The sequence below is a fragment of the Coffea eugenioides genome, chromosome 7 (genome assembly GCF_003713205.1).
Source record: "Coffea eugenioides isolate CCC68of chromosome 7, Ceug_1.0, whole genome shotgun sequence".
Taxonomy (NCBI): domain Eukaryota; kingdom Viridiplantae; phylum Streptophyta; class Magnoliopsida; order Gentianales; family Rubiaceae; genus Coffea; species Coffea eugenioides.
In genome coordinates this window covers 2,465,566-2,490,977 of record NC_040041.1, presented here as the reverse complement: position 1 = coordinate 2,490,977, position 25,412 = coordinate 2,465,566, and the positions used below count along the sequence as shown (strand labels likewise).

Here is a 25,412-nt window from a genome sequence, read left to right as displayed (position 1 = left end):
GGAAGGATTCCTCTACCATTTTTCATTACACTAAATAAAATCCTTAATAATGTTGCCACTGCTATTATATAGTCTACAATACAATGCTAGTGGTCTACATGGAATATCAATTGTGTGTTATTTTTAGTGTGGACGTGCGTGTTTCTGGTGCGTTTTTTGCTATTGACTCGAGTCTCCAATCTGAAGGGTAAAGGCCTCCAGACATTGTACTAGTGGGAGGAGAGAGAGGATCCTGTTGCCGGTGGCGCGTTTCCCTCCGAACGGCGTCGGAGACGGAGACGACGGTGGTTGCTTGGTGTTTCCGGCGCTGTGTCAAGGAGAGTAATGCGAAACTGATCTGGGTTTTCTCCTACACCCTGCCCGGAAAAGAAGATGGACTGCATTCGCCGGAATTCTCCGATCTGATTGCTTCTTGCGCCGATCTCTATAACTTTTTGGTTTTTCAATCACACAATTTGCTCAGGTGGGCTGCCATCAATTTCCTCCATTTTGTCTTACATGTCTCAAAGTTCCAATTTTTAAGTCCTTGTTTACATACAACGTTCCTTTTTTGCTCCATTTTGCTTATTTTGTGATAATTCCCATTTAATTTGGTTCGGGACTTTTTTTTTTGGGAAGGTTTTTCGTCTGAAAATTATAAAATGTGGATCATAGATATTGGAAAGGTTCAATCTTCTTTAGCTGGGCAATGACATTTTAGAAATTTTGAAATTATTGTTCCTTTATATACCTTTACATGCAATTCTTTGTAATCAAAACCTCAACTTTACCTCCTTTTGCTATCTTCTCGCTTTTTAGACAACCGAGGTCCTTGTTTGATCTCATTCGGTTTTCGTCCATCTAAAAGGGTCCATCTCCTATAGCCAAGAATTAGCTCATAGATCTGGTTGTAGGGAGAAAGTCAGTATTAAAAGTTTAGGTCACTAACTCGGGTTTCTGAAAGCAGAGGTTTGATGAGTCTTTATGTGGATGGCATTGAACTGTAGGTGCGCTTGGTATGATCTTCCGAAATGTCATTCAAGAGCATTGTGCGTGAGCTGAGAGAGATGAAAGAAGGGATTGGGAATATATCTAGGAGAGGACTGGAAGGGAAGCATTGGCGCCACCGTACCAGGTCTCATATAGCACCAGATGTGGTTGTGTCTGAGCTGATCCAACAAGGGCAGTGGGCAAACTTGCCCCCAGAGCTTCTTTTGGACATAATACGGAGGGTTGAAGAGAGTGAGACATCATGGCCTGATAGGGCTGTTGTTGTTTTTTGTGCAGCAGTCTGCAAGTCATGGAGGGATATAACTAAGGAGATTGTCAAAACTCCAGAGGAATGTGGGAGGCTCACCTTTCCCATTTCATTGAAGCAGGTATCCATTTAAGTTCATCCTGTATCTTGTATGGTTTGACGTTGAGTAGAATCTGGTCTTAGTTCTGCATTATCTTCTTTTTTCTCAACTAGCCGGGGCCTCGTGAATCGCCAATTCAGTGCTTCATTAAAAGGGATAGAGCAGCATCAGTTTATCGGTTGCATTTTGGTCTCACCCCATGTAAGTGATGTTCTCTATCTACAAGCTTCGCATTTATATTTTCGGAGTCACATTTCAATTTCGAAGTAGATTTCCTATTTATGTTCCCTATCTACTAGCTTCTCAGCGTTTTCATATGTTCATTTCAATTTCGCTGTATGTTCCATTGTGCGACTCAGACATAGGAATCTGCTTGGTTGTATGCCTGCAAGTATTTTGCTCTTTTTGACAAAAAAGTATTTTGCTCTTGTTAATAGTTATGTACTCAGTATAAAGTTAATTCTATCAAAGAAGACGAGAGTGAGCACTGCTTTTATGGTAGAAGCCTACAAATCACTTTTAAGATTCCCATTAAAAAAACTAGTTTAACTAATATGGTGATGCGCATTTCCTTGACACATGTTCCATTCACATATGAACTTATAGACAGGCTAGAGAACCAACCAGTTAATGGGTATTTTTCTAGGTTGGTGCTTTGCAGTAGCTTTGTTGGAGAAGTGTGTCTTATATTTGCTATCAGTTTGTTGCCTTGATAGGGTTGATACGTTGTGACACAGAACATGGTTATACCTGCTTACAAGGACTAGGTTGTGTTGGATCTAAGATTTCCTAGTACAGCCAATTTAAGAATCCTTATTTACATAATTTTCTTTTTAGTAGTATCTTTTCACACAGTGCAAGGATGATTAAACTATTCATCTGGATGCATGCTGTTTCTGGAGTCAATAATTTTATAATAAATGCTCTTTCTAGGTCTACGTACTTTGAGCAGTACTGATTGCTTAATCTGATCATTTATTACCTTATCATGCTTCGTCGTCGTCATTTGACACATGACTTGGTTATTCAGTAAACGGTATCTAAGCATTTTGATCATGGGGGGATGCAGCCCTCAGTTTACTTTCTCTAGCTTATGCCATTTTGCATTCTTGATATAACTTGTTGAATACAGTCTTCTGTTATTAATCATAGCAGTTGGAAGGCAGATAATCAATTGAAGCTTTATGGCTACAAACTATATAGTTGTTCTTGCCTTTTTCCCCAACAAAGTTGCAAATGTTATATAAGAGGAATTATAATGGTCATTTAAAGTATAATGTTGAAGAACATGCTTATTTTAATAATCCAACGCAATGCTGGATCAGATGACAATGGACTACACCTAAAGTCATGACACTAACAAATTCACTACATGACAGCTGAGGATGAGAACGATAAACTATTGCTGGCAGCTAAGAAGATCAGAAGAGCAACTAGTACAGACTTCATCATTTCCTTGGTTGCAGATGACTTTTCCCGAGCCAGCAATACATATGTTGGAAAATTGAGGTAAGTAGCAGCAAATAGATTGAGCAATTGTTTTTGGCATGAATTTGTCTTCCCTTCTCTGTTCTCAACTTTTATGAAAAATTTACTCAGGTCTAATTTTCTGGGCACGAAGTTTACCATTTATGATAGCCAACCTCCAATTGTTGCTCCGGTTCACCAAAACGGTCGCTCGAGCAGAAGATTCCATGCAAAGCAAGTATCTCCAAGAGTACCTGCTTGTAACTACGGCGTGGCAGCTATTTCCTATGAACTGAATGTCCTTCGTACTAGAGGGCCTAGGCGAATGCATTGTGTCATGCACTCAATTCCAGTGTCTTCGGTGCAGGAGGGTGGCAATGCTCCAACACCAAAATCGTTTCCTCAGTCATTTGATGATAAATCTTTTCCCTCATCGGGCTCTAAAGGAAAGGAGGCACTCAAAAGTTTATCTTCCCCTAGTCCTTCAAGTTCACCAGCCGCATCACAGCACTCTAGAGAAGCACTTATGCTTAAAAATAAGGCCCCTCGATGGCATGAGCAGTTACAGTGTTGGTGCCTAAATTTCAAAGGTCGTGTTACAGTAGCCTCTGTTAAGAATTTCCAGCTTGTGGCAGCTGTTGACCCATCACACAATGTACCAGCTGCAGAGCAAGAAAAAGTGATTTTGCAGTTTGGTAAAATTGGAAAGGACATCTTCACGATGGATTATCGCTACCCACTCTCTGCCTTCCAAGCTTTTGCAATCTGCTTGAGCAGCTTTGACACCAAGCCAGCATGTGAATGATTTTCAGTGGTTATAGCAGATATGATGACCGTTTCTTATTCAATTACTCTGATAAGAGGTCTTCCTGAATGGCCGTAAGTTACAAGTCCGCGGGCTCCTCAGACCAGTGTTTTTGTTAGTGCCATGTATTTAATATGTGTTACAAGTTTTCCTCGCATCTTATGGTAATCAGACTCTGGTAACTAGGATATTTTTAACATAACACAGCCAATATGAATATCAATAACACTATGATCTCATGCTGAGAAAACTGGTGCACAAATTGTTGGTAAATGCCGTTGCTTGTAGCACGTCATAAACGACAGCCATGGAAGATCAATGTGGAAAATACCAGTTAACTGACCCCCTCTCTCTCTCGCTCTCTCGTGCATGTCCTGTGGTGATGTTCATTCTTTTATATCTTCGGACTTACGCGGTCAATTCTTTTATAATTTATATCTTTGGATTAACGAGGATTATCAAACGATTACCCTCTTATGTGGCCATGGTAAGAACTAAGTAATCTCAAATATAAAATTTGCATTCACCAATCATGACATCCCATGAAAAGACATAAGTGAATTAGAATCATAGATATCATATCCAAAAAGATTAACCCTTTAAGTGGATTAGATCATTTTCCTATGTTTTATAGTACTAATAAATCGTGTCTCGCCAAGACACCAACTCTTCCACTGAAATTTTGCTATTTCATTGGCCCTGGCCTCCGGTCAAAACATGCAGGCTTAAAGGGGTGTCAATAAAACGATGCCAGGCTCATCGATTTTTAAGCTATCAATCAAATTGACAACAAGGCAAAGTGGTAATTCCGTAGCTGTTACCTGAAATGCTTGAGAACTCCTTCAAAACTTAAACCATGTTCAGCGTTCAGATTTTCATCAGATAGAACCCGGCAGAATGAAACCATTTAACTTGGGACTGCTAACTAGAAATGATAATATTCTTTTCATTTAGGTTTTGCTGCTAACACCTCAAACCAAATTGTGCTTATCAATCTATGTCCAAAGTCATCATCAACGTTTTAAGAGCTGTAGGAACAGGATACCCCTGAGAGTTAGCCATCAAGGAACCAAGAATAGTCATCCTCGGCTAACAGGATACAATTCAAATGACTTAAATTGTCAGTAAAATAGTCATTAAGTTGCGGCCGTGACATCCGTGAACAGGTTTGCCGTCCAACTTGAGAGCACAAGATCCTGAGCTTCATCTCACAGTAGAATATGTGATGAACTCCCTAGAAGTGAACTGAAAGGCTTGATGAGGAATTGGATTCCTGTAACAGACAACAATCTTTCACTAGAGAATAGCTCCCCAAAAACAAGTAGCTCTAGTGATGCAAAAATTGAAGCAAAGGAAAGGAAGAGGTACGCACGGCCTAGGCCCATAGACTTTAATCTGCCTGACATGAGTATCCCTCCCGTTAAGATGGTTTGACAAGATCGCTATTTGCAACATGAAAGTATTCACAAAAGTTTCCCTACCACATTCATGAATAATTGTTATTGATGAATTGAATTAACATACACCAAAAGGAACTTAGTTGAAGCCAAGTCATCTCAATCAGCAATTAAGAACGAATGTGCAAAGCGTACTAAGAGGATAGAAGAGAGACAATATCGTGAAAATTTAAAACATTAACAAACTGACATCAAGATTTTTTAAGTAGAACTAATTAAATGTAATCGTCAACGTGAACTAAGGAAAGAACCAAAACTATACACTACCCATGGAAATAAATTTTTTAATTAGAACTAATTAAATGAGAAAAAGAAGTATAACTGATTATTTAGGGCTATATATCTAACTCAACAGAAAAACAAAAGCTTGCAGGGCTCACCGAGGATCATTCCCAGACAGTGAGATATACACCCAACCTGCTGGCTTGACAAGCTCGATTGCTTTTATCTCCTAGATAAAATCAAAAGAACATAAACACATTCAATAGTTCCATGCATCAACAATTCGGTACAATCAATTATATGATGTTCTGATATGCAATATTTCATAGCTTCTATAGGTTAGAGCGCATTTGAACAAAAGTCTGGAGGATGAAAAGCCGACTCACTTTCAAGTTGTGGAAACCATCACCAGCTCGGATCGAGATCTTACTAGGCGTATAACTCTCATCAAGCTTGAAATCCACATATAAAACCACTAACTAGGAAACAATAAAAAAAACAAATAAGAATCCTAGTTATGGCATAAAACAGGAGGCACAATAAAAAAAATACCAACTAATTAAAAGAGCATACTTGAAGCTTTACTTTCTTTTGAAATTGAATATTAACAAGATGTGGCTGTGCTCCGTCTGATCTAGCTCCAATGCGACACAAGTAAACAAAGAAAGTACAAATTAAACTCATACTTATTGCACGCAGAAAGCTGTATGCAAAAGAAATGGAAAGAATATAAAAAGTTAAAGGGTGAATTAGTAAATAAAGAGAAATTACTGCCAGTAGGTATCAAGGTTGTCGTCGCGAAGGGAAAGAACGCCATTGCCGGGCTTGCAAGAGCTGACACTCCAAGCAGCCTTCTTTGCCATCTCACAAAGGTCATCATCCACAACTAGCTGCTGGTCCCCTCCAACGAGCTTCCCTTCTTCCTCTCCCTCAGATGATTCAGCCATTTCAATTTATTTTCAAGTTATTCACGAACCCTTTGCAAAGATTATTCTTATTTATCTGCTAGATGAAAAAAGAAAAAAACTTGCAAACATCACAAACCCAAAAGAAACGGAAAGTATTTCAATTTATTTTCAAGATTTGTTAATGTTAGATTCGATCAGGATTTCGTTTGGGCATTTTGTCAAACAGGTATCACGCTTGGAAGATTACAAAGGTAATAGCTTTTCAGTCAGCTCCCTGTGCTAGTTGTGTCACAAAGGATGTGTGTGTAGAGAGAGACGATAGATACCAATGAGGGCAACTGGGCAAGGTTGAATGACGGCAGAAAGCTATGGATAGATTATTCCACCATGACTGGCATTTGTATCCGATACTGGGCCACGGGCCACCTCTATTTTTTTGAAAACTAGTTGCAAAAGCACATTTGCCCTCAACTTGGCGCTAGTCGCGCGTTTGCTCTTTTTCCCTATACATTTGAAAACACAGGAATTTATTTTCAAAAAGAATACGGACGTGATTTGAAAAAATATGTTTACAATACAATCAAATAATTTTTTGTAAATAAGAACCTATTCAAATACACCATTAGAATTTTTTTTTTTTTTGTCTCTTGGGAAATAAATTGTTAAAAAATGAGTTTTGGATTTTTGTGCTTGTTCTTATCATGTAGGCATTATTATGGAGGATTACGAAATACTAACTTGTACAGTACCATTTTTATGTGTCTATCATTTCGGGGAAAAAAAAAGGATTAATATTCCTGTGTAGCTCCACTAGAGAATAGGATAGTCATGGCTACTGGCAAAAGCATGATATTTTGCACTTGTTATTCAGCAATATTTATTATTTAGTAACTCATTTATAATTTTTGTATATTAGAATTTTCTTTCAAAGTTCAATTCCTAGCAGCTGCATCATTTTCAAGGATTCATGATTTTGAAATAATGGGAATGAGCAAGTTCTTGTTTAATGTGTGGTTTCATCTTTTTGGGTACAATTTTATGTTTGATTTAAACTAGTAGAAAATGAAAATAATTCTGGAAAATAAAAAAGAGATGAACTTTAGATCTGAAAAACCGTAACAAGTATATTTGGATTAGCTGTTTTTGGAGGTGTTTTTTAAAAACTTTACTGTAGCTGTGTATATTATATTTATATATTATATATTATATGTTATATATTATATATTAATATATTATATATTAATATACATATTATATTTATATTATATATTAATATACATATTTATATTATATATTATATGTTATATATTGAAATTCCCTCTCAACCTTTTTCCAAGACAATGGTTATTAATCCACAAACGAATATTATTTCTTTTAAACAGGAAAACCTGTTAGTTGAAACCCAGTCAATTAAAGATATAATTCAAAATTCTTTACAGAAATTCATTTTAAACTTATTCCGTGATTTTAATATCCCTTCCAATAATAAACATATTTCTCGGAAAAATTCAAAAGAAATTCCTAAATCAATTATATATTCTTTTATAACTTATAAACAGTTGCAGCCTGATAAGTTAGAGGTACTAAATATTGAGTACCCAAGTCTCAAGGTGGAGTCATATACAAAAGAAACATGGTTATCCAGTAAATACAAGGAGTATCTAAAAAATCAGATCTGACAAATCTGGCTAGATCTCGAATCAATATTCCAAGATCCATCAGTCCCAGCAAAGGAAGTCACAAAATATATATATAATATAATATATTAATATATATTATATTAATATATAATATATAAATACATATATTAATATACATATTATAAAACAAAATTGAAATATATATAGTTATATATTTATATAAATATATAAATATATTTTAAACAAAATATTTATATTTATATATAAATATATATATTTATTTCAATTGATATAATATATATAATATACATATTAATATACATAATTGAAATATACATATTAATATTAATATCATTTTATATATAATATATAATATACATAATTGAAATATACACATTAATATATATTAATATACATATTATAAAACAAAATTGAAATAAAAAAATATTGTATATATAAATAAAAAAATATTAATATATATAGTATAAAACGAAATTGAAATCGAAAAATCTGATTTCTATTTCCGATTTCAAAAATTCCATTACCAAATTCGTATAATTCGAAATCGAAAATTCCGAATTTTTTTGTATATTTGGAATTATTTTTGATATATTATTTGGATACGGTGTTTTTGAAACTGTTTTTGTTTGTATATTACTGTAGCATTGTAGATGAAAAAATTATTTTTCAAAAAATGCTGAATCCAAACGGAGCAATTGTTGTTGATTTCACAAGAAATGAATTGTGCATTTGCTATGATGGCAAATCTTCTTTACCAGTAACACGGAGCTCTAGCACTGAATATTTTGAACACAAAGACAAACTATTGCACAATATTTTGATAGTGATTTGTTTATAAAATCTCTCACCCATTAATACTGAAGGCTTGGTTTTGGTTAATTATTTTAATTGATTATCGATTCTGGTTTTGAATAATCATTTTTTCCTCGATATTCTTGTTTGATTTTGTATTTAGATTATAAATTTTTTTTAACAATTTTAAAAAGTTAAAATTCACGATTTATCAAAAAGTAATTTTTATTGATTTCGATTATTCTCTATAATCCCTTTTTATAATCAGCTTATACAAAATCTAAACCAAACGAGAACAAAGCCATAATAGGCCCGAGGAAGGGGATTGTTCATTTGTTTGACATATTTGTCGTTGTACGTTGGTTAGCAGACACAAGGAAGGCGAACTCAGCCTGTCAGCCATGACGAGTAGAAGCTGTGTTAAGGAACATGTCCCAAAATTCGTTTGGTTTGTGGAATAATTAAGGTTAAAAAAAAGTGAGCTTTAGCAACTAGCACAAGTCATTTTTACCACTGAGCTTTAGTCCACCGTTTGGACGGTAAGTCAGTAATTCGAACTCTACCTACAGTGAAAAAATTTAAAAAAAGTGTCAGAATACCCTTTTAATCTGGTAGATTTTTATACCTACTAGTCCCTTATACACAGTCTTTTTAGGCTTCTCTCCCTCTAGATAATATTAGGTGAAAAAAATAGGACGTTCTTACATAGTGCTTCATCAGTGTATCTACTATTCATATCAAGAACTTGAGGTGGAAAATCTCAGAGCTCATCGGCTCCTCCATAATAGGTAAGTACAAGTTTTTAATGAATTAATACATTAATAGATACGTGTCCACTCTCCCCATCCCCACCAATGTAAGTTGGCTCTTTTAGCCTTTATACACTAGATTAGGTTATAGAAATGTTATCGAAGTCATTTCAGATTATCTTAGAAACTAATAATATTAGGTGAAAAAAATAGGACGTTCTTATGTAGTGTTTCATCAGTTTATCTACGATTTATATCAAGAACTTGAGATGAAAAATCTCATAGCTCATCAGCTCCTCCATAATAGGTAAGTACGAGTCTTTAATGAATTAGTACATTAATAGATACGTCTCCAGTCTCCCATCCCCACCCATGTAAAAGTTGGTATTGGTGTTATACAGGCAACAACGCCAGTATTAGGAGGAAAGTGGCCTCAATAAATTTTGTCAATTTTCATCATGTGCAAGTGCAATGATGATGCCATTCTAAAAACCTGTTTCGCAATGGAGAAGGAAGGAACACCTTGTCCGAAATGTTGGCCCTCTCAAGTGGCAGTGGCTCCTCCTCTGTGGTGAGGTCACTATAGCAAGGAAAGCCACTCACAAGCAACCCTTTCAAGTACAACTGCAAATTGGACCACTAAACCATCTTTCCTTTTCATTCACCTCGTCCCCCACCACTTTTGCTTATCCCCACCCCCATCCCCCCTCTGCTTAAAAGTTCCCAACTGTAATTACCTTACCCCTTTCGCCGTCCAGCATTATTCTCTCTTTCTTTTCTACTAGGAGGCATGAACGCGCTTCGCGCGATAGAAATATAAAATGCCCTGTCCAGTTTTGAACTAATCAAAATAATAATTTATGTAGAAAAATATATTTTTAAGTATAGGTATTCTACAAGTCTGAAGTTTTGTTGATATTTCTTGGATGTTTCTCACAAAGCGTTTGGTGAATGGCAATTGGCAATTTACATTTTTTAGAAAACCATTTCTGATGAAACAATGGAGCCAACGTAGTATATAATATAGAGTAAGGAAAGAAAGAGTACCGCACAAGTTCCTCTTGTTTATGATTATAATTAAGAGACCAACATTTAAATATCTGTAGTTTGTTTTCAAGGCATGACTCTTTAATAATTTTCCAAATTAAGATTTTTTTTTCTTTCAATTTTTTTTTCTATGTGTATTACATCTAAACTATTAATTTTGTTATCAATTATTCTTATTTAGTAGTGAGAGGTAAATAATAACAGACTTTAAAAAAATTATAAATTAATTTTAATATTGTCATTCCATCAAATATTTTCTTTTTTTATCATACATTTTTGTTAGCTTCCATTTTGATCTTTAGTGGCATGAATAGGTGGTATAGAATTGCAGTATTTCTTTAAGTCCTAACATTTTTTTGTATTTTATTCAGGCCTATTATTAAAAGTATTTGAATGTTTGTTATTGGCCTGTAAGTTTTAAGCTTAAATTTATATTTTTCAAATTATTGTATTTTTATGTATTTGATCATGACTGCGCCACTATCCTAGCGTACTCAATATCTTCTAATGTAACATAGTCACTGTATAAAAGGTTATGCCTGTGTTATTATGGTATCAATTTATGATACTTTTATTAATAAAAATATTTTGAAGACTAATGTTAAGAAAAGAAATAATCAGAACGATAATTTATATTTTGTTCTTTTTGGAGAACTGACGTATGATAAATGGAAGCTAAGAGAAATATTTTTGGTTCTTTTTCTTTTTTTGTTGTTTGAGGGGGGAGGGGGTTCAGTCGGAGGCAAAAGCCTAGTTACATAGGAATATTCCACCCATCTAAAAAGTCTGAAGGGCTAATTTTCCTGCTTTGATGGTTTATTGAAATGCTTAAGATTGCAACCATCACATTGGATAAAAAAAATGCACCATCGAAAATGCTATTCAGGCCTGTAGTCAAAATGGATAAAAAGTTGGAAGCCAAAAAAAAAAGGGATACTATCTGTAACAAAAAGATTAAGGAAATAAGTAGCTGCCTTTGTTTGAGAGCATTGGTAATGGAAGAGTCCAAGGCATTAAAATGTGAGTCTGTGTCTCAGAGAAAGCTAAAACATCATAGATAAGATTTCCTTTTGTGCGCAAGAAAACCATATTATTTTCGTCAATAAGATTGTCTTTGCAGAAGGAATGCCATCCTTGCTCGAAACATCCATCTTTGATGTCGATTTGCCAATGCTGTATACCATGGTAGATTGTAATAGCATGACCGTTTTGAAGACCAAGTGAATGAAAAATAGCAGCAGAGATTTCCTACAAGAGAAAAAAGCTAGTGTGAATTTATCTGTTTTAAAAGAATGTATAATAGTGATCTGAACAGGTAACCTGCTTTTCTCTGTTTGAGCAAAAGAAAACGTGACACCATGGTCTTCCTTCTGGTATTTGGGGTACCTCTTGATCAGCCATTTCTGTAATCATTATAGTTAGCAATAAAAATAAAAATTATTTTCATCACGAGCGTAAAAAGATTCGAACATATAATAATGGAAAGTGGGAAAACAGAATCATATACCTGTATTTGCAAAAGCTTCTGAACTGATATCAATGATGTTTTGCAACCACTGAGTGACGGAAGTGATAGAGTGTAGAGATGGTTCACCTGTGTACTGCAGCACCATTGGATAATCTTCAATGAATTTTCTGCTGATATAGTATACAGCTGTTCCTTCATCTGATGTCTTAGCTGTTGCAGCATGGATGCGTTTCTTATCAAATGTGCAAAGGAAAAACTCTATGTTATCTGTTCCAACTGCTTTCCATTTTTTGAAAGGATTTCTAGGCTTATCCATTGGAAAAGTGATGATTTTTGCTACAGGTGTTAGAAAGAAATGGAAGCATGATTTCATGAATGTTTGAGCTTTATTTATAAGACCATGTTGTTTAATACATGATGTAATGAAAAGAAAGCCATCAGAGAGGGTGGTTGAATGAGTTAAATGAGTAATGAATAGAGAGACTGCAACACGGTCTTCTGTTGTATGTGCAATAAAGAGAGGTGTCTAGATTTTCTAAAATAGCAACGGAGCAATTGATTATCTCAGCTGAACAGAGTTTAGATATACCAAATAGAATAGAAAATCTCTGAACATTGATACTTGTTCAGATACAAATTTAATAGCTATATTAAAGATTCTGCAATTTTTTTGTACAGATGGAACTTTGGATTCCTTGTTTTTTGTTTGGAATAGTTTTATCAATTCCATTTTAGTTTCTTAGTTCAATTAAGTGATAGAGACTGCAACATGACCTGATATAATGCAGCCATGGTACCTGTTTAGATATAGACTTAATAGCTACATTAAAGATTCTGCATTTCCTGTAAAAATGGAACTCTGGAACTTTGTTTCTTAACATGTAGTTTAGGGAAGTTGTTAAGATTGTCTCAGCATTAACAAATTGCAGAGGCTTTAATTTCAGAGGAGTGTATCTATAGTTAGTCTCAGGAGTTTTACATATATTTAGATAAATGCTGTAATAACCGAAGAGAAAACAAATAAATGTAGTTTTGATAATTATAATTAAAACAGGTGACTATCTATTATCATCTCCAATGGATTGATAAACTGAAAAATACGGCATCAGCAAGATAGAAATGAGGTATGATGTACTACTGATGGTAGAAAAGCATCGCTGCAATAGCTATGATAGAAAAGCAGTTCCAAACAGAAACCAATACAATATAGTATTAAAAGTAAATAGTCTATAATTCGGTCTAAGAGTATGACCTTGCAAACGAAATTTGTATACATAACCATTGCAGAAAAGTATTCCTAAAGACAAGTCAATGGCACACAGCATTAGCAAAAGGATTAAACCAGAATGCTAAAGCATAAAGCGATGGTGTGTTGGAGTAAACTCATATATTTCTTGGTTTCTTGTTGGAAGTAAAACCATCAACATCTAAAACGTCTTGCTGCTTATCCAGAGATTCCTGAGAACCAGTTTGAAGAAGCATTTTTGGCTTTGATGAAGAATGCTCCTTGCCTATATAAATACTTAATTAGCAAAACTAACAATAATTATAATGTATGAAATCAAAAATTAATTTATATAGAATCTAAGATTACCTGATTGAGAAATCATGGTAACTGTAGCATTTGTTGCAGTGGAGACATTCTGTGAGCTGTTTTCTTTAGCATATTCAATGGAATTCATGTCTGAAAACCTTTGTTGTTTAGTTTCAGATTCTTCAAACCTAGCCTCCAACCGAATTCTTGCTTTTGGTGAAGATGGCTGCTTATCTGTGTGATTGTTTATTTAGCTAGACTATCAGTAACCATAATGTAGGAAACTAAGAAGTTAATTTATAAATGAAGTAAATAATATTACCTTCAATGTGTTTATGCTGAGTACTATTTTCTTCAGGATATTCAATGGATTTGATCTCTGAAGTGTCTTCGAAGTAATACTCTATAGTGTAGCGTTTATGACTGTTTCCTTCTTTAGTAGTGCCTGGCTTGATTTGAACTATGAACATTTTTGTTTTCAGCTCTTTATGAACCTTATCCAATGGCAAGTCTATTTTCTACAGTTTAAAAGAATTGTTGAGATCATAAAATCATATATTCAGCAGCAATAATAATTTATTTTAAGCATATCTGGTTATTGATTAATGAATGTATGCAGCATTCGGTACTATGTAACAGGAACTTGCCTTGTCATAATATTCCATTGCTTCCAGTGCAGTCATTTTGAGCAAGCCTTCAGCTAATTCGCCAAACACTGATGCAGTGATTGTATCAGTATCATCAGTTAGATCAACATCAAATCGGCACCTATATTAGCAAAAAAGCATGCCATTCAAAAATTGCAAAAAATGCTCACTGAAAAAATTAGCAACAGTATGGAGAATAGCATAGATAAAGCAGAAATAGATGATTTTAGTTATATCAGGTCTAATAAAAAGAAAGGGATAAAAACAAGCAAACTTAACAATAAGCATAATACCAATCTAAATATTCCACAAGAAGAGAAAAAGCATGCCATTCAAAAATTGTAAAAAATGCTCACTGTAAGGATTAACAACAATATGGAGAATAGCATAGATAAAGCAGAAATACATGATTTTAGTTATATCAGGCCTAATAAAAAGAAAGGGAAAAAAAGCTGACGATAGAAAGTGCTGGAAAACAATAAAATTTTGAACAGATCTGCATTGTATCTGGGAAAAAAAAAACGATTGCTTGAAACCATCACCAACAGAACTCGATAATGTTATTTTCTTGACAGTCATAGTCCAGCCAGGCTGAAAGCATATGGAAAAGAAAATTCTTGGAATAGATCGGCAAAAAGAATGATTTTTTGTTTCTTATGAGAGCGCTAGACCAATATTAAAGGGCGGGGGACAAGAAGGAGGGAAAAAGTGCAATAGTCCAGAGACTAAAAAAACCACATCACGAAACACACAACTACATAGCCTCGAGTTTGCAAGGGAGAACCACAAAAAAGGGAAAAAAAATAGCGCAACGCAGGGGAAAAAAAAACAACGCAAAGGCCAACGTCAAACCCATGTAGACCAGATAACGGAACAACCAAACAAAAATACAACGCAACGTGGAGGTAAAAAGCAAAAAAAGGAAAAAAACACCGCAACAAAAAAAGGCAAGATCGACGCTCACCGGAGAGGAAAAACACCAAAGGAGGAAATATCAACCCTAGGCTAAAACATACAAAGAAAAGTCACATTGAAGAAAACTTACCGGTGTAGAAGGCGAAGTGGCGATGGTGATTATTGTTGGTAGTTCTGAGTTTGAGGGATCTGAGGAGTGGCGGCGGAGGAGAAGAAAACCGTCTTCTGTTCAAGAAAGAGAGACAAAAAGAATGAAATAAAGAAAAGAAAGGACAGAATAGAAGAAACGGCGGAGTTAACCTTAGTTCGAAAAATTTTTTTTGTTGCGTGTAAAAAGACATGGCCGAACTCCTGGCAATGAAGAAGTAGAAAACTCACCGGAAAGAAATTTTATGGAAGAAATAGAAAAGGTACAATGGCGGAGGAGGAGCGTACCTCACCGGAAAGGAAGAGGTGGTAGAAAAGGTACAATGGAGGAGGAGGAGGCGACGCGAACGGACGGCAGCTGATCTGGACTACTGCAACACAAAGAAAGCGAGAGACAGAGGATGCATGGCCGCTACGCAGCTCAAAATGGGAATCAAAGAACAAAAAGCAAAAAAATCAGTTTCAGGTTACAACTCACAAAGGAAGCTCACAGTGAATCATGCACTTCACCGGAAGTAAAAAGAAGAAGAGATAAAAAGAAGACAACGGAGGAAAAGGAGGAGAACCCAATGGCTACCACTGCAACCCAGAGACCGCGAGAGACCGAGGATCAATGGTCCTTGCGTAGTAAGAAGAGAAACAGAGCAATATCGTCAAGAAGAAGGAGAGAGAGAAGTTAGGCAAAAGCAGAGGCATTGGATTCTGCCAGATTGAGAAACAAGTCTTTCAATGTGGCAGAGCAGGCAGCAGGAGCCTCAGTGCGGCAGAGAACGCAGCAGCAGACACATGGGTTACTGACAGAAAGAGAAGAGGCCAACGGAGCCGAACCTGCTGCGCCATGCGCGAACAACACAACGCTCCCAACCCACATGCGCGGCACGTGAGAGGACGACGAAAGTTTTGGCTGAATGCTGTTGGGACGTTATCTACTTATGTTGATGAATTTCTTCTCCGGGGGGACTCTGGCGGAGGGCCAAGCGGTGATGGTTCTTGTGGTGGTGAAATTGCAATTTGGTCTCTCCATCGTATCTTACAGTAGTATAAAGATATACGTGATAGAAACATGTATGTATGCTTGTCATCCAGTGGAACACGATCAAGAATCAGAACTATTATTACAATTATATAAATCAAATCTCACCAGTGGTAGCAAGATTTACTATACAAGCAAATAATCTCCTCTGCAAGCAAAATCGCATTGAATGAGGGGACCAATTTATATAGCTAAATTAGAAGCAAAAAAAATAAAAATTAAATTTCTCCAACATTCTAGTTAATCTGCTGTCCAAAAAAAAAAAATTATAGGCACTCCATCTTAAAATCACAGAACTTGAAATCTTGAGGCTTTAAGCCATGTTGCTGATATCTGCTTCGCTGAAATGTACGATAAGGAGCACTGGCGAAGAAGGTAAGGTACCCTGCCTGCTCCATTGTAGTAGTAATTGCTATCTAGGCTGCAGGTATATCATAAGATATAATTTTAGCGTTAAGAATATGAATAAACCTCTGAGGAAGAGGATTGATCAATGACAGCGATGTCTATAACTTGCACAGCAATCGTATTTACGACTTTACAAATTTACGCAGCTCCTCGTGATTATAAATGAATATTAGTAATTGATTGCATAAAGCGACTTGCCAATTGCCGTATCCAACAAATCTGACAATTTCACAAAACCTAACTAAATACTCACCCTATACGTAAAGTGAGACCGAAATTGACTGTTTACTCTCAATGATAGCTGACGACATTGTTGTAAAAGCTTTGCCAATCGCTGTCCCAAGTTGGCATCTGCTGCAATTTAACAATGAAGTAGTCATCAGAGTAAGTTCTTGGACAAATTAAGCAGCAAGATTTGAATAAAGTTACTCACGGACAGACTAGAAATTGAATCAAAATATGCTTCCGGAAATGTTAATGAGGATGTTCCGGTTCTCTGTGGCACCATCTGAGCAGGATTGATTGCCATATCAAGCCCTGAACTTGTGGGTTCTTGTTGCCCTTGATTGTACTGTAGTAAGGCTGAATGAACCACTTCTATCGGTGTAGCCGCGGTCGGAAAACTGGCGATGTAAGCAGGAAACTACAATCCCCATAAATAAATGTCAGTTTTACATGTTAAAATCTCTTTACAGCGAAGAAGTATAATACTCAAAAAGTGGAAAGATTACGCTGATATTAACCTCTTTTGCAAAGATGTTGTCAACGTTAAAGTCTAGCCGCGGATTCAGAGTAGCCAATTTCATTGAAAGGAACTGCAAGGTACAATCAACTGAAGTCATGAACAAGTCTGGCCGATTAACAAAATCAAGAATCTCCATAGTCGAATTCCAGATTTTACCTCAACTTGTTTCTGGAGAGATTGAACGTAATTAATAATTTCATCGAGCATGCCAGCCTTCCCAGTAACTTTGTTACAGCCAGGGACTAAATCTTGTAGACATTTCATCTTCTTACTAATTTTCTCCCTCCTAGCCTGAAATAGACATTTTGTTTAAACGAATTTAGCAAAGTATTTTAGCCTCAATATATGGTAATTCCCAGAACATTGAAGTCTCTGGCAAACTGGTAGAACACTGAGCGACTCACCCTTTCAGCTAAGCTGTGGCTATCAGTGGCCTGACCACGACGCGCTCTGACATGAATGTAATCAGTCTTCTGAACCACCTCTGAAGCCTTGGAATTGGAATTTTCCCTTGAATTTCTCCCTGAATTTTCCTTTTCACTTTTTACGGTAATCCCTGACTGTACTTCCCCTGCTTCTCCTTCGACCCTTTTGTCCTTGCACTCCTCTTCTACATCAAACTGCCAAAAAATAAATAAATCAATCAATCAAGCGCACTAAAAATTACTCCAATAGCATTGGAATATCCGAATTTTGCAAGGTTTGTAGAGTATTTAATTTACCAACCTCTGCTTTCCTTTTCTTGCTGGAAGCAACATGATGAGTTTTAGATGAAGTAGCAGTAACGTTAGAGCAGGATAGTTGATGGTGATCCATTTCCAAATTAGTATTAGTAGTCGTGATTTCGGAACAGGTGAACCCGAAATTGGGGGAATTTTCTTGATGAACTTTCAAGGGATTCACTAAATTCTGGTACTGAAACAGAGGCATTGATGATGTTGTGGGTTGCGAAGAATGCATGTCCTGTTGATGCTGCTGCTGCTGGTAAAGGCGTTGCAACACTGATCTCTGCCTTTCCAGTACGCTCATATCGGCGTTCATGCCGGCAGCGGTGAAGTTCTCCGGTGACGGCGTCTGCAGGCAGTGTAACATAATAATTCAAGGTGGCGCGCAAGTTAGTGAGGAAAGCTGGAAAGGTGGGAAATAATTGATGAGCGCCACAGATGAAATGGTGAATGTGGCCGGGGGGAGGAATTTGTTAGACGGCGTTAAAAAAAATGAATTGCGGGAGGAGTGATTTATAAAGGAGAAGATAAGGGGTGAGATGGGAGGTGGGGACGGAGGGGTTGATATTAAGGAATATATATTTGGATGGTTTGGACAAAATGGTGGGGTTAAGGATTGCGAGGGGTGGGACCGATGGCCAGTGGTTCTGAGGTGCAACTACCATGTGAGAATGTCCGGTGGCTGCTAACGGTAAACGGACTGGTATCGACGGCGTTCTGCACCTTCCAAAGCTCACGGCAGTTTCCAGCCAGGGCTGAGGAAGGGCCAGAAAGACCGAAGAACGCCAGTGCTAGAACACTAGTTTCCAGCCACGGCGGAGGGATGGGCCATAAAGAGTGACCAAAGAACGCCAACGCTAGGCCTCTAACGCTCGAGGAAGGGGTTGAACCGAGCTAAGCTTGTTTAGGTTGTGTTTGGATTGCATTTTTCATGATTTTTCATGGAAAAATTACTGTAGCGATTTGATGTATGTGAGAAAAAAAGGTAATAGGGAAATGTGATCACGGAAAACGACGTAATTTTCCGACGGAAAATCGCAATCCAAACAAGGAACTTTGAATAGATCCAAGAAAAGTAAACCAAATAATAGTTACTGGTTAATAACATAATTGCAGTCCAAGATCGTTTGGATTGCCTATTTTTCAAAAACTAACTTTTTAAATATATTATTATAATAATACATAAATAAACATAATTTAAAAAAATTTCATTCATACAATATATTAAAACCAATTCACAAATATATATAAAAAAATTTTAAAAACTTTTGCAATATTTTTCACTTATCACCATCACCCACCACCTCCTCCCTCTTCATCCCCCTCCTCTCTCTTCCTCTTTCCTCTCCTTCTCTTCCCCTCGTTCCCTCCCCCAACCCTCCCCTTCCCTCTAGATAGAGCTGTTAATCGAGTCGAGTATTTGGTTGCCGAGCTCGAATCGAGTTTAATTCGAGTCGAGCTCGACTCGAGCTCGTTAGGAAAACGAGCTTTAAAATGTGTTCGAACTCGACTCGTTAAATATACATGTGGTTCGAGCTCGACTCGTTTATCACAAACGAGTCGAGCTTCACGAGCTCGAGCTCGAGCTCGTGCAAATTAACCTTAATAAAAACCTATAATTTTTAATTTTTATAATTTTGATTTCTAAAATGACAAATATACCCTTCATTAACGAGCTCGTTAGTATCAAACGAGCCGAGCTTACTTGGCTCGTTAATTAAACGAGCATGTTTCGAGCTCGAGCTTTAACAAGCTTTCGAGTTACTCGATTGACTTAACAGTTCTACCTCTAGATCTAGCTGCGACCAAACAAGGCCTTGACTGCGATCTGGTCACGAAGGGCAGATCGTGACCAAAAGGTCACAACTTTTTGGTCGTGATTTGGCCACGACCAGATCGAGAAGGGTGGGAGGGAAAGGGAAGAAGAAAGGGGAAGAGGGAGGAAAAGGAGGAAAGAAGGAGTGGAGGGGAAAGAAGTGAGGGGCTGGGGTGGTAGTATTAATTTTTTAAAAATACTCTAAAAATATATTTTTTTAAAAAGATACACCAAAATATATTCTTAAAATCCCTCTAAAAATATTACAAAAAATAAATATACAATAAAAGTTTTTCATATACACTATTACAGTAAAATATTTCAAAAGCATCACTAAAAACAACTAATCCAAACGGAGGCACAGTTTTAGACTTTTTTTTTTTGGCAATCGCTGTTTTAGATTTGTTTGACTCAATTAGTTTAGTCTCTTATATTTTAATACTTCTCCTTATTGTTTGTATAATGAACTTTGCTCTGATATGCTTCTCCTTCTTTGTATGATAAACTTCGCTTTGATATACTTCTCCTTCTCATCAAGAAACAATTATAAAAAAAATGATCGATGGTGATCAATCGCTCGGGGAACAGGATCATCCACAATTTTATGTTAATTGTTAACATCTTCATTACGCTAAGTGGAGCCCCATTAGGTTTGTTGCCTAGATTGGCTAAGGACCCACAGTCCATATTGGGAAAGTGGACTCACCAGAAAGAACCCGCGGTTTCCAATTTTGTACATGCCACCTTGAATCCACAATTTGTTTGATGAATTTTTTGAACACCCTTCGGCTTTGTTAAAAACCAATTAGTGAGGAAAAGCCTTCTGCCCTTTTGGACTCCTCCTAATTTTATGACAATAATGTTTGTTACTAACTCGCTCTCAATTTCGTAAAGCCAATTTTCTTAAGAACGCCGGGAATCAGCATTAGTGGGACAATAAACCCAAAAAAAAATCAAGAAAAAGGTGAGGGGCTGAGGAATTGAAGGAAAACCTTAACACCAAATGGAGATGTAAAAGAGCCTACTTTTTGTGGGATGATTGCGGGACCTTGCTGGTCTCATGCCAAGAGGCTTCTACTAAATGCATCTACATGAGGGTAATCAGTGTGCGAATAGCCTTGCAAAGATGAGAGTTGATCTTCAAGATCATTTTGTTTTGTATCCAATTCTATGCTCCATGCTATCCGTAATTCATTTGTAGTGGCCAAGAAATTCATATTTGTATAAATTTAGAAATTAGAAATTATTTCATATTTTGTATAAGATTAGAAATTAACAATTATTTCTTGTTATACTTGGGTATTAGCCAAGTCATGTGGCTTATAAATAGGTAGGGGTTGACATACTACAAAGTGACACAAGAATGACATATAGCCTTATACATGGGGGTGGGAGAGAGATCTTGCAAAATGAGAGATGGTATACAAGGGTTTTAGTTTCAAGTTGTATTCTTGTATCAAATTTGCTCTCTCATAATGAAGAACATGTTTTCTCTTCGTGGACTAAATTTAATGATGGAGTCGAACCAAGTTAAATCTTGTATGTCATTTATATTTTCATGCATATGATTTATTTGTTATTAAATTGTTGCATATTTGATATCTCAATAGTTATTTATTTCGAGTCTACATCCCAACATTTGCCTACCTCAATTTGTAATTGACTCGTAACTTGTTATGCATTATGTTTCTTTCGTACCAAAAAAAAAATCTATCTAGCTATTTATTCTATTACCCTATTAAAAAAAAAGTATGACGAGTTTTGGTGTGTAAGAATGTAAGCAGAAGTTTACCATAATTTTTGTGATGCCAAAATTGCCTTAGACACTAATAACTAGGCAAATTGCATTGTATTTCCTTAATAATTAATAAGAATTATGCTAATAGCTACAAAGAGATAGACCTTGAGTTGTAGTAAATTATATTAAAAAAAACCACCATTTCATTATATATCAATTATGCCAACAATTGCAAGAATGAAAAACATTCCCTTGAGTTATGCTGAATTAAACAGGAAAAAGAACAAATTTTATTTATAAATTATACAAAAATATATATAATGAATCTTAGTGGTTAATAGTATAAGCAAAAAATGATACTATTTTTCGTGATGCCAAAATTACACTCCTCTCTAATAAATGGACAAATTGCATTGCATTTTATTACAAATAAATAATATCAAACATGCTAGCAGTTACAAAAAATGAAAGATTCCTTACTTTTTTATTTACCAAAAAAAGAACAATAAATTTTATTTACAAAATATTTAAGTTTAAAGAGTAAAGAACTTCAAACATGAAACAAAAATAATAAATTGGTACTATGAATCTCTTAAAAAATATCATGAGCCTTTTTATTTTTATTTTTCATTTTAGTATGAGTATATTAGTATTGAATAAGAAACTTTAACACAAAATAGGAGATAGAGTACAAAGATAGGCAAAGAGTTTCATATTGAGAATTTATTTATTTAAATTGCATCAAAAATTAAATTTAATGAACTTTATTAATGGTATTCTTATAACAACTAACAACATTAAATTGCAATTACCGAATATTAAATACACAAATGCCAATCACAATAATAGTGAAACATCCTTTGAGTTATGGTGAATTAAACCTAAAAATATATTTTTTTAATAAAAATCCAATTACAAAGAGTACTTCAAAGGTGAAAAATATATCCATGTTTAGTTTGACTGTTATATAAGAATTAACTTTTTATCCATTGATAATGTAGTGACTTTTTTACATTAATAGTTAATAGTTTTAGATGTTATGTGGCAATGATCTAAATTGGCTAGAGTAAAAAAAAATAAACACTGGTAGTCTATAAAAAGAAATACTCATTATATAATAAATAATCTTAATGGCTTATAATTTTTAATTATATAAACTCTATAATTATAAAGTATGTCATCAATGCCAAATACAAATAGGTTTCATCGAATCAAAACATTTCTCTTCAAAGTTAATGTATTTAAATTCGAACAACAGAATTTCAATATATTTAAATGCTATAATAATTATAATAACGCTACAGATCATTTTACAATCCACCATTAATTAGCCAAAAATAATTAGAAAAGCTCACTAAAACTAATAAAAAATTCATAGAATGACTTAAAGAGAAAGAACAGATAATTCAAAAAGTTAAAAATTTTAACTCAAATGACATAAAAGAGAACATTTAGGTCATCCAAACTTAACAGAAAGACAAAAACATTGATGTTGTTACAATACAAAACTTTTCTTAGGGCAAAGAATGTTTTACAACTTTTGCATTTGTATTGGTTAGGGCAAACTAAATTCAGAAAAAAGTATAAAAATAATATAAATATTAAATATCACATCTTTTTTGTCTCAATTACATTTATTCCTTCAAAACAATTGATATTCTAAAAATTTTAAGGGAAACAAAAAATCTAAAAGCACTACGTTCACGTGCAAAGCATGTGATCCATTGCTAGTATAAATAAAAGACGGATTTTTAGTCTTCATGCTATTGTCCGGGAACAAAATTAAAGAAATTTCGATATACAAAGCAACCAAACTGCTACTTAATAACTTCTCTTTGAAAATTTTAGTTATCTGTATCCTGTATCGTAGACATGAACAAGTATGAATTCATGAATGATTGTTTGATTTGTTTCTTCTCTTTTGAATCGGTTTAAACGTCAAAAGCAGCATAAGAAAAGGAGCACATGCAATTCCTGAACAAAATTCTTGGTCCCTTTACGCACTCCGTTTTGAAGAGAAAGCACTGCTATACAACACAATATACATACGTACATCTATCAGCATCAGGATGCAGAACAAGGTTCTCCTTATTGCCCTCCGTCAGAAAATGGTAAAGGAAGGAGAAGCAGAGGAAAGAGGAGGAGGGGGGGGGGGATTGAAGCTAGCTTGCAAGCGCTTGTGGAACAGGGTATCTGTCAACATCATCAGGATATGCACCATCCTTCTTTCCATATACTTCACATGCTATGTTGTGTTTAATTGTGGAGAAGAAAGATGCAAGGGAAGTGTTTGTGGGGACATCAAGAGACAACTAGTATTGTTTGCATAAACAATTCTTTCTGTGTCTGATCTCTGCAGCTAAAATCGCATAGATAAAATTTATCTATCTGTGTCTTTCCAAAAAGAAAAAGAAAAAGAAAAAGAAAAACTATCCGTAGATGGAAACATTTTTATCCAGAACCGCAGCGTTATGGATAAGGAGAAAGAAGTCCCATATTCTCGATGGCTTTTCTTGGATGCATGCATGGATAAATAACACTACTACATTACTATACTAGTGGATGTTGCTGCCTTGGTTGGTCAGTAGCCCCATTCTACTGTTTGTTTAACTCCTGAGAAGCAGTAAAAGAAACAAGAATATGCCAAATAAGAGGCAGCAAGGGACAAAAACTAATCAAAAATCGACAGCATGAAACAATACAAGTTACTAGTGAAAAGATGAAAAGAGTAAAGAAAAATCAAAGATAACAGGATTATGAAAAGAACATCCAGGAGGAGGGGAGGGACAAGATCACATTAATTTGATAAAAGATTGATACAGCAAGTAGATTTAGGGGCCCCAGCAACAGTTAGTTTTGACTAGAACTCTGAATTAATAAATTGAGGAATGATTTTTTTCTTTTTTTTTTGAGGATAAGCAATGGGCTGTGTTGGGAGGATCTCATCAACTTCAGTCTTGAGATGGATGTGTTCTTCTGATTGCTTCATGTCTCAATTCTTCCACATACCTAACGCTCATATCATAACTTACTAATAGGCTACCATTCTGCAATCCAGCCCACTCAAACCCCACAAGGCAATGATTCCCATTTCCCACCCCACCATGCATTTGTCTTCCCAGCCAACAAACATTTGACATATTTCGATCAAGTCTGGCTTTTCCAAGTTTAGCCTGGACCTAGGCATTGGATGTGAAGGGAATATCCATAATGAGTTCAAGAATCTTCATCATAGGAAGGTGTATGACCTAAAACTTAATCCCATGATTCCGGAAATGTTCACATAAACATATGGGTTAAAAGTAATGATGATTTGATCGTTCAGTTCTCTTTCAATAATGGGTTAAGATAAACTAAGAAAAATAACCTCCCTGTCCCCCTCCTCAGGGTCAGGGATATACTAGTTAATTAAATTCCAAAAGAGAATGACCCTGTAAGTGGTGCAATTTGCATTAAGGATTTCTTCAAATTAATCATAACTCCACCTGAGCTAGATGGTACTTACAACTGGATATTTTGATTAGTAAGTATAATCTTTCCGTGGCAACCTGGTATCAGTTCATGAAATAATTTTCAAGCGTCAGACACTGTTTTTCTAGTTCAGCCGGAAAACCTGCCAACCTCTTCAGAAGTTGGTTGTCAACTGGTCTAAATGATTCTATCACTTTCTCTTCAAAGATATCGCAAATCAAGGGTTATGAGAGGTAGTAGTCTGTTAGACATGGAAGATCTGTAATCAATGTGTTTCCAACGAGACGATGATATTGGGCTCGAGAAGGAAGCAAGCAAAA

The 25,412-nt window shown here is 35.5% G+C and overlaps 5 protein-coding genes and 1 pseudogene across 9 annotated transcripts; 2 read left to right on the top strand and 4 right to left on the bottom strand.

Moving 5' to 3' along the window:
- The first annotated feature begins 225 nt into the window (after window positions 1-225).
- On the top strand, window positions 226-3,953 carry LOC113778092 (tubby-like F-box protein 5). Its single transcript, XM_027323364.1, has 5 exons — window positions 226-463; window positions 987-1,358; window positions 1,451-1,538; window positions 2,717-2,846; window positions 2,937-3,953. The coding sequence occupies exons 2-5, from the start codon at window positions 1,011-1,013 to the stop codon at window positions 3,607-3,609; spliced, it is 1,239 nt and encodes a 412-aa protein (XP_027179165.1). The 5' UTR covers window positions 226-463; window positions 987-1,010; the 3' UTR covers window positions 3,610-3,953.
- A 551-nt stretch (window positions 3,954-4,504) lies between these two features.
- On the bottom strand, window positions 4,505-6,655 carry LOC113778138 (anaphase-promoting complex subunit 10). Of its 4 annotated transcripts, none has more exons than XM_027323424.1 (7): window positions 6,523-6,652; window positions 6,060-6,293; window positions 5,862-5,922; window positions 5,675-5,767; window positions 5,447-5,517; window positions 4,982-5,086; window positions 4,505-4,882 (listed from the first exon to the last, which is right to left on the bottom strand). In XM_027323424.1, the coding sequence occupies exons 2-7, from the start codon at window positions 6,233-6,235 to the stop codon at window positions 4,813-4,815; spliced, it is 576 nt and encodes a 191-aa protein (XP_027179225.1). In that variant the 5' UTR covers window positions 6,236-6,293; window positions 6,523-6,652; the 3' UTR covers window positions 4,505-4,812. The 4 variants fall into 4 exon arrangements, with proteins under 4 accessions (XP_027179225.1, XP_027179224.1, XP_027179226.1 ...); XM_027323423.1 differs by having other exon boundaries at window positions 6,060-6,290; XM_027323425.1 differs by having other exon boundaries at window positions 5,874-5,922; window positions 6,060-6,653.
- A 4,771-nt stretch (window positions 6,656-11,426) lies between these two features.
- LOC113777954 lies at window positions 11,427-12,135 on the bottom strand. The gene is made up of 3 exons (XM_027323190.1): window positions 11,953-12,135; window positions 11,766-11,848; window positions 11,427-11,693 (listed from the first exon to the last, which is right to left on the bottom strand). Exons 1-3 carry the CDS (start codon window positions 12,133-12,135, stop codon window positions 11,489-11,491), a joined length of 471 nt encoding a protein of 156 aa, XP_027178991.1. The 3' UTR covers window positions 11,427-11,488.
- Window positions 12,136-13,094: 959 nt separating this feature from the next.
- Window positions 13,095-15,996, bottom strand: LOC113777953. Its single transcript, XM_027323189.1, has 8 exons — window positions 15,985-15,996; window positions 15,751-15,858; window positions 15,445-15,524; window positions 15,140-15,234; window positions 14,095-14,162; window positions 13,770-13,965; window positions 13,508-13,681; window positions 13,095-13,424 (listed from the first exon to the last, which is right to left on the bottom strand). Exons 1-8 carry the CDS (start codon window positions 15,994-15,996, stop codon window positions 13,297-13,299), a joined length of 861 nt encoding a protein of 286 aa, XP_027178990.1. The 3' UTR covers window positions 13,095-13,296.
- A 241-nt stretch (window positions 15,997-16,237) lies between these two features.
- LOC113778183 (transcription factor HBI1-like) lies at window positions 16,238-18,543 on the bottom strand. 2 transcript variants are annotated; one of them, XM_027323485.1, is made up of 7 exons: window positions 18,069-18,543; window positions 17,747-17,962; window positions 17,499-17,633; window positions 17,341-17,412; window positions 17,031-17,240; window positions 16,851-16,951; window positions 16,238-16,610 (listed from the first exon to the last, which is right to left on the bottom strand). In XM_027323485.1, exons 1-6 carry the CDS (start codon window positions 18,432-18,434, stop codon window positions 16,889-16,891), a joined length of 1,062 nt encoding a protein of 353 aa, XP_027179286.1. In that variant the 5' UTR covers window positions 18,435-18,543; the 3' UTR covers window positions 16,238-16,610; window positions 16,851-16,888. The 2 variants fall into 2 exon arrangements, with proteins under 2 accessions (XP_027179286.1, XP_027179287.1); XM_027323486.1 differs by having other exon boundaries at window positions 16,851-16,948.
- A 158-nt stretch (window positions 18,544-18,701) lies between these two features.
- The window catches only part of LOC113777952, an 18,460-nt pseudogene continuing 11,749 nt past the window's right edge, over window positions 18,702-25,412 (top strand).

Bases quoted from the DNA above. Each gene is read 5' to 3' on its own strand.
- LOC113778092 (XM_027323364.1), top strand. From the start codon at position 1,011: ATGTCATTCAAGAGCATTGTGCGTGAGCTGAGAGAGATGAAAGAAGGG. The intron at 1,359-1,450 runs GTATCCATTTAA...TTTCTCAACTAG, and splicing joins TTCCCATTTCATTGAAGCAG to CCGGGGCCTCGTGAATCGCC. The intron at 2,847-2,936 runs GTAAGTAGCAGC...AAATTTACTCAG, and splicing joins ACATATGTTGGAAAATTGAG to GTCTAATTTTCTGGGCACGA.
- LOC113778138 (XM_027323424.1), bottom strand. From the start codon at position 6,235: ATGGCTGAATCATCTGAGGGAGAGGAAGAAGGGAAGCTCGTTGGAGGG. The intron at 5,923-6,059 runs GTAATTTCTCTT...CATTGGAGCTAG, and splicing joins AACCTTGATACCTACTGGCA to ATCAGACGGAGCACAGCCAC. The intron at 5,768-5,861 runs GTATGCTCTTTT...ATTGTTTCCTAG, and splicing joins AAAAGAAAGTAAAGCTTCAA to TTAGTGGTTTTATATGTGGA.
- LOC113777954 (XM_027323190.1), bottom strand. From the start codon at position 12,135: ATGCTGCAACAGCTAAGACATCAGATGAAGGAACAGCTGTATACTATA. The intron at 11,849-11,952 runs GTATATGATTCT...TAATGATTACAG, and splicing joins AGAAGCTTTTGCAAATACAG to AAATGGCTGATCAAGAGGTA. The intron at 11,694-11,765 runs GTTACCTGTTCA...TTTCTCTTGTAG, and splicing joins GCTCAAACAGAGAAAAGCAG to GAAATCTCTGCTGCTATTTT.
- LOC113777953 (XM_027323189.1), bottom strand. The intron at 15,525-15,750 runs GTCTCTGGGTTG...GTGTTGCAGTAG, and splicing joins TTGATCCTCGGTCTCTCGCG to TCCAGATCAGCTGCCGTCCG. The intron at 13,966-14,094 runs GCAAGTTCCTGT...TTTAAACTGTAG, and splicing joins CAATGGAATATTATGACAAG to AAAATAGACTTGCCATTGGA.
- LOC113778183 (XM_027323485.1), bottom strand. From the start codon at position 18,434: ATGTTACACTGCCTGCAGACGCCGTCACCGGAGAACTTCACCGCTGCC. The intron at 17,634-17,746 runs GTGAGTCGCTCA...TGTCTATTTCAG, and splicing joins GCCACAGCTTAGCTGAAAGG to GCTAGGAGGGAGAAAATTAG. The intron at 17,413-17,498 runs GTAAAATCTGGA...TGTACCTTGCAG, and splicing joins CTCTCCAGAAACAAGTTGAG to TTCCTTTCAATGAAATTGGC.